Below are 12,987 nucleotides of genomic sequence, written 5' to 3'. Positions count from 1 at the left end.
TAGCATGTCTGGCTGCAAACAGCAATTTTTACAAATGCATCATAAAAATTACATTTTGTTAGGTGCTTATAACGTTTCAGAACTGTTATGAGGACAGAATGCTCTGCTGAGATATGCTAAACATCAGAAAAGTACAAATTACTGTGACCTTAATTTTCTTGGAATTGTACTTTTGTATGTACCTGTAATGTATCATTTGTAATTGTTTGTATTCTAATAAAGTAATACAACTATTAAAACACATCTTATAACTTCAAAAAGGGAAGTTCTCAGCAGTTATAGTACACCAAATGTGTTACAGCTAAACCACAGCATGTTTTATCTCTTGACAGATCCTTAACAGTTCAAGGCTGACACTTCCTCATTTGTGCTGAATTTTGTTGATTTATAAGACAAGTAAATTCGATTTTAAGCAACACATAAGGCTACGAAGTGCTGAACAAAGAAATGGCTAACAATGAAAGGGCAGCAGATTTTACAGAAAACCAAACTGGTAGTCTGTATTATGATTATTTTAATTATACTTATGGGGACATTCCTTTATCTGAAGATCCAATCATCACACATTTCAACATCTTTGCTATTTTTATCATGGCAATATACTGTTTTGTTTTCATGTTTGGAACTACTGGGAATATTTTCGTCATTTACATAATGTTAAGGAAGAAAAGGAAGAGGAGACTTGCAGATATTTTTATTACTCATCTGGCTTTTGCAGACCTTGTTTTCCTCATCACCCTGCCACTTTGGGTTGTTTCATTGGCTTTGAACAACCGATGGCCATTTGGTGATTTCTTTTGCAAGTTTGCCTGCTACGTCATCTCTGTCAACATGTTTTCCAGCATCTTTTTCATGACCTGTATGAGTATCGACAGGTACATGACCATTGTTTTATCGATGGACACCAGGGCAATGAGAACGAAAAGATATACTCAGATAATGATAGTGATTGTGTGGGTACTGTCAATCGGTTTGGGCATCCAAGCCTTTTTTTTCAGAAGTGTTAATGAGAAACACAATCTGAAATACTGCAGTGAAGTCAGTTCCGTGGCTAAGACTTTATTTAGTCTGTTTACAAGGGTCATAGCTTTTTTGCTTCCCTTCTTGATCATAACAGTTTGCTACGCTTTCATCGCCGTCAAACTCAACCGCCACTTTACCCGAATAAATAACGAGTGGAAGAAGCAACGAAGATCCATCAAGATTGGACTTTGGATTGTAGCCATGTTTGTCATTTCGTGGCTCCCTTTCAACATATTAACCACAATACGGACATTTAATAAGTCAAAACACATTGAACTATCTTCTGAAAATGCATACAAGATTGACAGTGCCCTGAGTTTTACAACTTGCTTGGCTTTCAGTAACAGTTGTGTCAATCCTATCATCTATGTGGTATTTGATGGTTATTTCCAGAAATGTTTTTTAAAGGTGTTTCCTTGTGCTATTGCCCAGATACTGGCAACAAGAAGATCCAGCTTGAGCTCTTCGGTTTCACATGTTGAAAGAGATTCGGCTTCCAACAAAGACATTTTCCCAGGTGGGAAGCGCCATTCTTCCACAGAAATGAAGTAGGAAGGCAGAGCCTCACCTGGTCTCATCTCATTCATTTTTTTTTTTTTTTTTTTTTATCAAAATACTTTTCAGTAGAGGCTTTCAGAAATGAATGTGAGAACAAGTTTATTATTATAACATTGGATTGACACACTGATGGTGTAACACTTGATTTCATAATATGAGGTAAAGGTAAGGTTTTATTCAAATGCAGATATACAAATTATGTATCCTTACAGCACCATTTCCAGAGTATACTGTTATTATTAACTGTGTAATGTGTTCTGTAACATCCATTTTCATTATAGAATGTATATAACTATTGTTATGCCAGTTTCTTAAATTAATTAATAGGTTGCTATTACTATCTATTAACAAATATGATATCTATTATTATGTTAGTATGGTAGTTGTAACTGTTAATAAACAAATGTAGTTATACTAAAATAAATGTAGTAACATTTTTTGAAATTATAGTATAAAATGTAAAAAAAATAAATAAAAAAATTTCCTCAAAAAACAATAAAAATCAACATTGATTGGTTGTTAGTAGCTTATCGATCCCAGCATCTCATCAAACAGCTTTTAAATGATCCCAGGGTGTCAGCTTCAACAACATTACATCCTCATGAGATGTACATTTTAAATGAACAACATCTAAACCCCCTAGTAGATTAATGGTTTGATATATATGTGTGTGTGTTTGGCTGCAATTGAATGTTTTACTAAACTTGTTTAATAAATAACTAAATATGTGCTTTATAAAGCCAACATGTGAAAATCTGATTATTTGTGTGCCACTATATATGTTTATTTGTTTATATTTTGTCCCATAATTATATAAGTTCAAATCATAAAAATATACTCTGTAGAAAATATTTTCGACAAACAAAAACATTAAATATTATGAAATAAGACTACTGGCTTTCCATAAACAACGTTTAACTGCTGCATAATAAATAGTTTATTATTTTGTTGGTCTTTGTGCATTTGCAATAGTACCACTATACAGTCTGTAAATATAAACACACTGTCTTATATGCCAGTATGCTTTTTGTTCATTTTCAATAAATGCAATGCAATTAAAAGTTTCTTCTAATCTCGATTTAATTTAGTTAATTACTATGTTGTCATCATGGGGAACAGAATTTGTGTTGTCTTTCTCAGAAAGGAAAAAAACAATTAAAATATAATGAAAAAAAACATTTTGTGGTGGTTTGCACTGTATGAGATGTATAAAATTAAGAAAATAAACACGGATTACAATGCTACAAACAAATCAGTTTTTAAGAAATAAATTATACTCACATCATCTTGCTGCAGTACATTTTATCATTCTAAAGCTACAGTAAACATCAAACCAAACCAAGCATCTCAGACACGTTTTCTTAGTTTCAGGTGGACTTTTACTATTACAAGCAAAATGCATCGTTTAACCGTGGGAACACTATGGGACAGTCATTTTGAAACAACCAAGAATTCCACCACAGTTGTGTTATAACTAAAAGATGTGTTATGCAACCCATTTTCCCATACCATTTTACCCAACCCCAGTAAACCCTTTGCTGCATGCACATCTGATTGACATTTCTTTCTTTTTGATAATCTACATGAAGACTCCTGCTTTGATATAAATGCTCAAATAAAATGAAAGTAAGAGAAAATAATGATCGTGATTATTTTTTTTTTAAACTGTATTATATGTTCTCTAAACCATGGTGTATGCTTATTTAATCTTTGTTTAGCAGCTCAAAGTGAACCGCTGATGGAAAATGAACCACAGAATCTAGCAGGTCCACATGTTCCACCTTGTGGCAAAGTGGTTGGTAAGGGGAACAGGTGTAGTGGTGATGCGATGCAGGAGTGATGAACAGACAACAGTGATTCAGTGAACAAGTGTTTATTTGTACTGTTTCCAGGTCTGGCGACCGTCAAATAATAAATCCCCGGCAGTACACAACAATGTGTAAAGCGCGGGGATGGTGAACACAGTACAGTCTCACACACAAACAAAGGCACGGTCACCAGTCCTGGGTGATATTCAAACGTGCAGGTGCTGTGTGCAGTGGTGCTCCGGATAGTGCTTTACATGGCGACAGCTCCGGAGGTATGCGTTAACTGTCTAGTGGTGCGAAAAAGACAGACAATTATAAACAAAGACAACACACAACACGCAATACACTCTGAGAGCTCCTCTCTCCTCACATTACCCAAACGAAGGACAAGATCAGCGTTACCCTGGCCCCTATATGTAATCCCGCATGATATCTAGGTAAACGGTTGCAGCTGCCTTATTACTTGCAGCTGCCTCTCGTTTACCTTTCAAATCAATACAGTCTTACAACAGAGTCGTGCTTCTTTCCAGGCTGACCCACTTCCCTGACCCGGAAACGAACTGTCAGGCCAGCCCTTCCAGATACTTCTCCTCTTGTTCTTTAGCACCCTCACAGGTCAGGAGGAAGATTCATCACCAGAACTCATGTTTCCGTCACATATCCCACCGCTCAGAGTGGAGCCAAAGGAACACTCGGCTAAAACTACCTTCTCCATTACTCCCCCCTCCCGGGAAAAAAAATCTGCATTTTGGTGGTGTTTCCCCAAATGGTGTACCATGTGGTAAATGAAGGGCTGCAATGCCAGATACCACAGAGTTATCCAGGCATTGCTGTCCTTCATTGTGCTTAACCACTTGAGTGGGGCGTGGTCTGTGACCAGATCAAATGAGTGTCCCAGCAGGTAATATTGTAAAGAGTGAGTAGCCCATTTAACAGCCAAACACTCTTTTTTGACTACGGAGTAGTTACGTTCCCGGGGTAACATTTTTTTACTTAGGTACAATATCGGGTGCTCTACTCCAGCTACTTTCTGGGACAAGACTGCACCCAAACCTATATCCGATGTGTCTCTTAGTGAAATCTGGAGTAATAAGAGTGGGGGTCTGGCAAAGTGTATGCTTAATAGTATCAAATGCCCCCTGACACTCAGCTGACCATTTAATTAAATTTGGAGCACTCTTTTTTGTGAGGTCGACTAACGGGTTAACCACTGTGGCGTACTCGGGGATGAAGTGGCGGTAATAACCGACTAAGCCCAGTAGTGACCTCACCTGAGTCTTGGTTTTGGGGATTGCTGCATCAACCAAAGCCTGGATTTTGGTGACTACAGGTCTCACCCTTCCATTCCCCATTAAAAATCTCAAATATTGAGTCTCTGTTTTGGCAAACGCACATTTTCTCAAGTTAGCTGTCAACTGGGCTGCCCTTAGAGACTGAAGAACGGCTGCAACCCTAGCCAAATGCTCTCGCCAGGTGGAGCTGTATATCATCACGTCATCAATATACGCTGCTGTATATTCATGATGTGGGCGTAAAACCTGGTCCATCAGTCTCTGAAAGGCAGCGGGCGCACCATGTAGCCCAAATGGCATGGTTTTAAAGTGGAACAGCTCTTCTGGTGTTGAAAGAGTGTTTTTCTCTCTGGAGCTGTGGGTTAAAGGGATTTGCCAGTATCCTTTCATCAGGTCCAGAGTGGAAATAAACCTCGCTTTTCCCAGTCTGTCTAAAAGTTCGTCGACCCGAGGCATGGGATATGCATCGAACTTAGCAATAGCGTTCACCTTTCTGAAATCCATGCAGAAGCGGTTGGTGCCGTCTTTCTTAGCCACTATGATGATCGGACTGCACCACTCACTCCTGGAAGGTTCAATCACCCCAAGCTCGAGCATATCCCATACCTCTTTGTGAACGCCACTTCGTCGACTTTCCGGGATCCGGTACGGTCTCTCTCGCACTGTGACACCTGGTGGAGAGATAATGTCATATTCAACTAAGTTTGTCCTGCCGGGCACATCAGAAAAAACATCGCTGAACTCCTCAATAAGTTTCCGTAGCTCTCTTTGCTGATCCGGAGCCAATTGTTCCCCCATTGCAATCGCTCTGGTGCTCGGGGTCTCTGGACAGGGACCTAAATCATCCTCCATATTGCCTGGGGCGATAAATAAGACCTCCCTTGCCTGCCAGGGCTTTAACAAATTAACATGGTAAATTTCACATTCATTTCGGCGATTGGGCTGTCTAATTTAATAATTTACTTTCCCTATAGCCCGAATCACCTCATACGGCCCCTGCCATTTAGCACACAGTTTCGATTCAGATGAGGGAAGTAGCAGCATTACCTTGTCCCCTGGTCGAAAGGTTCGAATCCGTGCATTTTTGTTGTAATGCTGCTGTTGTCGGTGCTGAGCCAATCTGAGGTTGTCTTGGGCCAAACGACCGACCAAATCCAGGCGATCTCGTAGTAGGAGCACATACTTCACTACATTTTTAGACGAGCCTTTGTGCTCCTCCCACCCCTCTCTCAGCAGGTCGAGAATGCCGCGAGGCTGCCGGCCGTACAGGAGCTCAAAGGGGGAGAACCCCTTTGAACTCTGTGGCACTTCTCTTACTGCAAAAAGTAGGTAGGGAAGAAGCGATGCCCAATGTTTCTGCTCCTGTGTTACGAATCGCCTCAGCATCGACTTTAAAGTCTGATTAAAGCGTTCAACCAAACCGTCCGATTGTGGATGATAAACGGACGTCCTGATGGGACGTATTTTCAATATTTTGTACACCTGCTGTAACGTATTGGACAAAAAATTGGTTCCGTGATCAGTCAAAATCTCCTTGGGGATATCTACTCTAGCCATAATCTGCGCTAATGTAGCTATTGCAGCTGCACTAGTGGACCTCAATGGAACTGCCTCCGGGTAACGCGTTGCGTAATCCACCACTACTAATATATGCGTGTACCCGGAGTCAGAAGGTAGCAAAGGGCCCATTATGTCCATTGCAATGCGCTCAAAAGGAGTGGAAATAATGGGCAGTGGGACCAAAGGGGCGGGGCGCACTCGACCCGGCGCTACTCGCTGGCAGTCTGGGCATGTGGCTACATATCTCGACACATCAGTATGAAAACCGAGCCAATAGAATCGAGCCAATATCCGTTCCCTCGTCTTCTCGACTCCGAGGTGCCCCGCAAAAGGGATATCATGCGCTAGCCTCATGACCTCGGTCCGACAAGACAGGGGAACCAATAATTGTGTTACAGGCTGTCCTGTGCCGCGGCTAGGTTTACCCTATACAGTAATTGCCCCTTGATACTGAAATGTGGATATACTAGCGCCTCAGCGCCATCAACATCCTTACCGTCAATGGACCGGACCTGCCCCCAAGCGTGCACTAGTGACGGGTCATTTTGTTGGCCCCACACTATGTCCGCGCTTGAGTACCACAGGTCCAGTACATCAAGAGGGGCTGGACTAGCCTCTGCCCTAGTCCAGTAACCTCGCTCTCTCGGTCACACTGCGTTCCCACTCCCTTTGACTGGCGTTTGTTACCATTACAGCACTCTCCCACCAGACCCCAGCAGTGTCTCAAAGACTCTCCCTCCCATTTCGCGATCCGTCTCTCCTTATTTGTTTTTCTAGGACGGAAAAGAGGGGAAAACATTTCAGGATGAAAAGGGAACACATCACCAATTCGTTCTCTTTTTTTTCTGCCACGTTTACGTGTGTGGCTGAGACTGCCATTATTTGCATTAATTGTTTAAAGTTTGGCCAGTCTTGGCCCAGAATAACTGGGTGTGACAACCTTTCCGCCACCCCGACTACGAGGTGACGTTTTATCAGTCCTACCGATAAGTATACTTTTAATGTGGGGTATGTCGCCGTGTCTCCATGGACCTTGTGGCCGCCAAGACACACCGCCCAAGAGAGCTGTCCTAATCAAGGTTTGCTCACACCTTGTGTCCACTAACACGTGGGTTTTCACATTTCCCAAAACAGCATCAATCAGACAGGGTCCCCCCGACCTTTTTCCCCGTGCTTACCCGTTTCAGACGCCCAATTGCACGCTGCCACGTCACACTCCATGGCAGTGGGGCAGGACCTGGCACGGTTTCCCGGCTGGTTGCATCTGAAACAGAGAGGGGGGACAGAGTGCGCATAGGTTACATATCTGTCCTGCTGCTGGTAGGGCAATGGGGCGGGGGCAACACCTTTGCCCCAGCTGGGGGCAAACCTCGGTCTCCATGGGGGGGAGGCAAGGGGGCCCAACGGGGTCAGCGGTCTGGGAGGTCTGGGTGCCGGGAACGAGGGTGGTGGTGGTGTTGGAGGAGAGGGAGGGAGAGGTTGGTGACTGTGAAGGGCAGGGTCTGACAATATCCCGACCCGGGCCGACGTCAGGGAGTCCTCAAAGTTTTCGGCCAGTTCGACCACCTCCTCCAGGGTGTCGGGGTTGTGGCGCCGGATCCACGCCTGCGTTTCGGCGCCGACCACATGGCAGAATTGTTCTACCACAATGGCTTCCCCCATCTGCTGCGTGGTCTTTTTGTTGGGGGTCAGCCAATGGACCATGTGGTCGCACAATTCCCGGAACCGCGTCCGATGAGTCTCCGCTGTAATGTTGAGGCGGCGGAGAATAGACTGCTTGACAAGGTCATAATCGGTGGCGTACTGGTTGCTCAGGGCTTGGTAAGCTGCCTGAGCCTCCCCAGTCAGGCAGGGTCCCACCTGGCTAGCCCAGAACTCCAGCGGCCATCCTGCCGCGGTTGTCTGTCGCTCAAACGCCACCAAGAATGCCTCCGGGTCATCCTCCGCCGTCATTTTCATCTCCCTAGCCTTCGGGGGCGACATCAGTGATGTTATGGTAGGGATTGTTACTGCCGCCATGGCCAGCCCTACCCGTTCAATGAGCGCCATGTAGCGGTCCTCCCTCCTTCTCTCCTCTGCATCCCGTCTGCTCTCCAGCGCCTGCAGCAGCTCCGCCAGTGCATTGTGATCCATAATCCCAATCTGACACCACGTGTGGCAAAGTGGTTGGTAAGGGGAACGGTGTAGCGGTGATGCGATGCAGGAGTGATGAACAGACAACATTGATTCAGTGAACAAGTGTTTATTTGTGCTGTTTCCAGGTCTGGCGACTGTCAAATAATAAATCCCCGGCAGTACACAACAATGTGTAACGTGCGGGGATGGTGAACACAGTACAGTCTCACACACAACAAAGGCACGGTCACCAGTCCTGGGTGATATTCAAACGTGCAGGTGCTGTGTGCAGTGGTGCTCCGGATAGTGCTTTACGTGGTGACAGCTACGGAGGTATGCGTTTACTGTCTAGTGGTGCGAAAAAGACAGACAATTATAAACAAACAAAGACAACACACAACACGCAATACACTCTGAGAGCTCCTCTCTCAGTCCTTCTCTCCTCACGTTACCCAAACGAAGGACAAGATCAGCGTTACCCTGGCCCCTATATGTAATCCTGCATTATATCTAGGTAAACAGTTGCAGCTGCCTTATTACTTGCAGCTGCCTCTCGTTTACCTTTCAAATCAATAGGGTCTTACAACAGAATTGTGCTTCTTTCCAGGCTGACCCACTTCCCTGACCCAGAAACGAACTGTCAGGCCAGCCCTTCCAGATACTTCTCCTCTCATTCTTTAGCGCCCTCACAGGTCAGGAGGAAGATTCATCACCAGAACTCATGTTTCCGTCACACACCTGTACCGCGTGTGTGATTTCGATTGCGTGGATTTCCACTCTATATAGGTGATACATATGGAGCGCCATTTGTGCCAAAACTATCCAGCCATTAGTTTGTCAATTTATTTGTCAATTACTTTGTCAATTACTTTGTCAATTCGTGAATTGGTCAATTTGTTTGTCAATTTGTGAATTGGTCAATTTGTGAATTGTCCATAAATTCGTCCATAAATTTGTCAATTCATACAGTAATTCATAAACGTATTTGTTAATTTATGTAATAATTCATTAATTCATTTGTCAATTCATTAATACGAAAGGCAGTACGGACATGCAAATTTCCTCAACCAGACAAACTTCCCAACAACCAGACAATGTTACAACTGTGAATCTCACACTGTGCTGAAAACACTGACTAGCCAATGGGAGCACACACTAATATTTTAATCAATGGAAATCCATTGATTTTCCATGGAGACTTCCATCTCAATACACGCAAAGAAGGATCCAAATGTCTGTTTGAAATCACCATGGTTTTTTTAATTGAGCATAAGACAAATCTTTAAATTATATATGGCATCAGAGACGGCTTGATTTAACAAATACAAAATGGAAAAGTTAAAAATGAAAATAAAAATAACAATGCATTAAAATTCAAACAGTAATACACTAAAAAAATGCAGAAAACAAAAGTATGAATTGAGGAAAAAAAATAAACAAGAGGAAAAAGTTTAAAACTATTAATATATATATATATATATAGGCTGCAAAGGGTGTGTTTTACATTCTCTAGATGTGCGTAAGATCACTGACCTGCCAAATACATGGGTACATAAACAGTCTGTCAAGCACACAAGGCTGTGGAGGCCAGGTTGTGTGACTCAAACTTAGACAAATGGATATTAAATCGCTCATCTGATTGATTCTCATGTAGAGTAACTGAATCTTAATAAGTACCTTTCAATGGAAACTGTGTAGAAGCATGCACAACATACCTCAAGTGTATGAAAAAAAGCAATATTTGGCAGTTCCACTGTGATTAACATTTAGAAAGAAATTGTGCATAGGCTTCATTTTTATAGCAATATATTACCTGTAAGTGTCAGGCTACATTAATAAATGATACATTAATTCAGCACTGAAGATCATATTTGTTAGTACAGATGATACGGTTACACTTTAAAATAGTAACCCATTGATTAGTTAACTTCTGTTTAATAATGATAAACAAGTATCCTTTCATATATGGCCTCCTACTTCTACATGCAATATTAAACAGGTAAAATACTTTGCTGTATTAACTGTAGTTACATTAATTACAATGTAGTTACCAAAAGTTATAATTACTGTGTAATACGTGCCCTGTAACCTGTTACCATGTTCCATATTTATGAAGTTGTGTTTAGCATATGTTATCAGTTTTGATATTGTTTGTGTATGATGTATTCTGTGGAAGTTTGTGCAACCCTGTCCACATCCTCTTATGTACCAGGTGACTTGTAATATTACGCTCTGAATAATGTGCACCACACAGGAAATTTCTCACTTTTTTTTTTTTTCAGCCTAAAAATATGATAGAAATGATAAGAGATCAGATCAGAGAGTGGCACTGAGTGGGATGTGGTCTGTCTGTTTCTGTGTCAAGACTTAGGTTTTGCGAAAAGCTTAAATGATGCCTAAAGACATACTCTGCATAACACTGTCTCTTGTATTGTAACCTGTGGGTAATGAGTGCTACAGTGTGGAAAGGTGCCAGCATAATCAGTCTGCATATTTTCCTGGTCAAAGAAGAATACTAATAACATCTCTATACAATACAGTCAGGTTAACCCATTACCGTTTGAGGTACATTTCTAACCTTACATAGCCTGAATTGACAAAAAAAATGATTGTATACAGGATATAAGAAGATGATTGTAGAAAGCATATTTTACAATATTATTTCTATATTATCTATATTCTTGTGCCAGTTTAAATAAATCTATAACATTCTGCTCTCTGTCCTGACTTCTTGCTTACAAATTACTCAATTATTTTTATCCTGTAGGGGTACTTGTGTTAATATTATTTTTGTATTAGTTTAATCATCACATCACAGATCCGATCCTCTTACCTGGCTTTGCTACAAATATCCTTCACTTCTTATTGTTTCTCAAGACATGATTTGTTGTCTCTGTTCATTGATGTTTTCTTTACTACCAACCCATGGAGGGTAGCTTGTGATCAAGATAATACATTTTGGGAACGAGAAACATTTTTTGGACCATTGGGGCTTGTCTTTTTGTTACTACTGTGTTTCATCTTATTACTTTAAAATGTAAACTGCTTAAACAAGGCTTCTGAGACTTTTTAAGAAAAAAAAAAATGAATGTACTAGCAAGATGCAGCACATTTAACATAGCTTACACATTATATTACAACTGATAAATAATTTATGAGGCATGTTGATCCTAATGCTTTTAATGTCTTGAATGTATTTTGAAATATTTTAAAATGATTCCCATACCAAAATTCCCCTTAGAAACCTGCTGCATTGCTGAATTAATTGCACTACTACTTGTTGAAAAATAGCACATTTGGTCCACACCAGTCCTTTATCATGTATAAAGAGCTGCACACACAAGTAATGCTTCTCTTCCATCTGAACACTTACAGTACCATAATTATAACTGCTTATATCCATGTCCCATGAGCTGGGTTGGTTGAATGCCATTTAATAAACTTGCTTCCATCTTTCCATCCAATACACTTTCACAGTCTTAGAAACAAAAATGTAAATATGTGAACATAAAACTTAATTTTATTCATGAAGAACATTCTTGTGGCTTTGGAGCAGGGCCCAGCTCTAAAAATGTTGAATCAAATGTACAAGATAGAAGAGAATCTTGCATCATATGTAGTTTCCTGGCACTTCTCAAGTATCCTGTACATTTGATTCCATTGTTAGATACACTCAGCTCGTAACCTTATGGTTTCTGGGGCTAGTCTTACTGTATGTCCTTTTTCTAAACAGATGCTTTAAAAATGAATAAAATGTCAAACATTCACTGACTAGCCTTTGTAAGTAGGAGTGTGAGCTCCTAAAGTTCATTTCTTTCTCGCATTTAAAGGTGTTTGTTTTAGTTTTTTTGTTATTTTCCAGTTTTGACAGAAAGTTACAGTACCTTGTTGAGTACCCAAAGATGTCTAGTAAGCTGTCTGAAAGAGTACTGTACCTGAGTTGATGTAGTCCCCTTTAAAAATGCTCCATATTTATTTGCTTTTGCAATATATCATTCTGTCATATTTCTAATCCTGTTACACAGTTTCAGCTGATTAAAAATCCATGTAATATAACCAGCTTCAACTGTTATTTACCAACTCAATTGCAAGCAGACTAATATAAGCTAGCACATCTGACTCAGAACAGGATTCAATTAATGTACATCTAAATAATTTACAGCTAGTCCTGGCCTATTTATCTTTCAAAGCAGGACATATTATTGTTCAATTAACTCTTACATCACAATCTTAAATGTTTGAGAATAAAGGGAAAAGGGAATAACACAAAAAGAAGAAAACTAAAATACACAGTAACCCAACAGCTTGTTACCCTCCAGGTGAGTTTACCAAGCAGGGCAACATTAACTGAAACCATGGCTTGAAAACCGAGATTTATTTAGTATAGTGTAGTAAATATATGATTTAAAAATAAAAATGCATGTTTACTGTAACATGATTATTTCAAAACTTCACATTAAGACCTTCATAAAAAATGGAAGGGCACAACAGGCATGACTTATGGAAGTATTTTGCTGGCTACAGTCACAAAGGATTCGAGTGAATACACATTATACTGGAATTGAGCATAAACCCCCTTCACCTCCTTTCATATCAGAAAAACACAAAACCAACAAAATGCCAGCAATCCC

At 40.9% G+C, this 12,987-nt stretch overlaps 1 protein-coding gene across 1 annotated transcript; it reads left to right on the top strand.

Moving 5' to 3' along the window:
• The first annotated feature begins 402 nt into the window (after positions 1-402).
• On the top strand, positions 403-1,792 carry LOC121317905 (apelin receptor-like). Its single transcript, XM_041253997.1, has one exon. The coding sequence runs from the start codon at positions 448-450 to the stop codon at positions 1,573-1,575; it is 1,128 nt and encodes a 375-aa protein (XP_041109931.1). The 5' UTR covers positions 403-447; the 3' UTR covers positions 1,576-1,792.
• Positions 1,793-12,987: the final 11,195 nt, after the last annotated feature.

This window comes from Polyodon spathula, chromosome 7, assembly GCF_017654505.1.
Source record: "Polyodon spathula isolate WHYD16114869_AA chromosome 7, ASM1765450v1, whole genome shotgun sequence".
In the NCBI taxonomy this organism is placed as follows: Eukaryota; Metazoa; Chordata; class Actinopteri; order Acipenseriformes; family Polyodontidae; genus Polyodon; species Polyodon spathula.
The sequence above is the reverse complement of the archived record's forward strand: the minus strand, read 5'-3'. Positions and strand labels throughout refer to the sequence as shown.

Bases quoted from the DNA above. Each gene is read 5' to 3' on its own strand.
- LOC121317905 (XM_041253997.1), top strand. From the start codon at position 448: ATGGCTAACAATGAAAGGGCAGCAGATTTTACAGAAAACCAAACTGGT.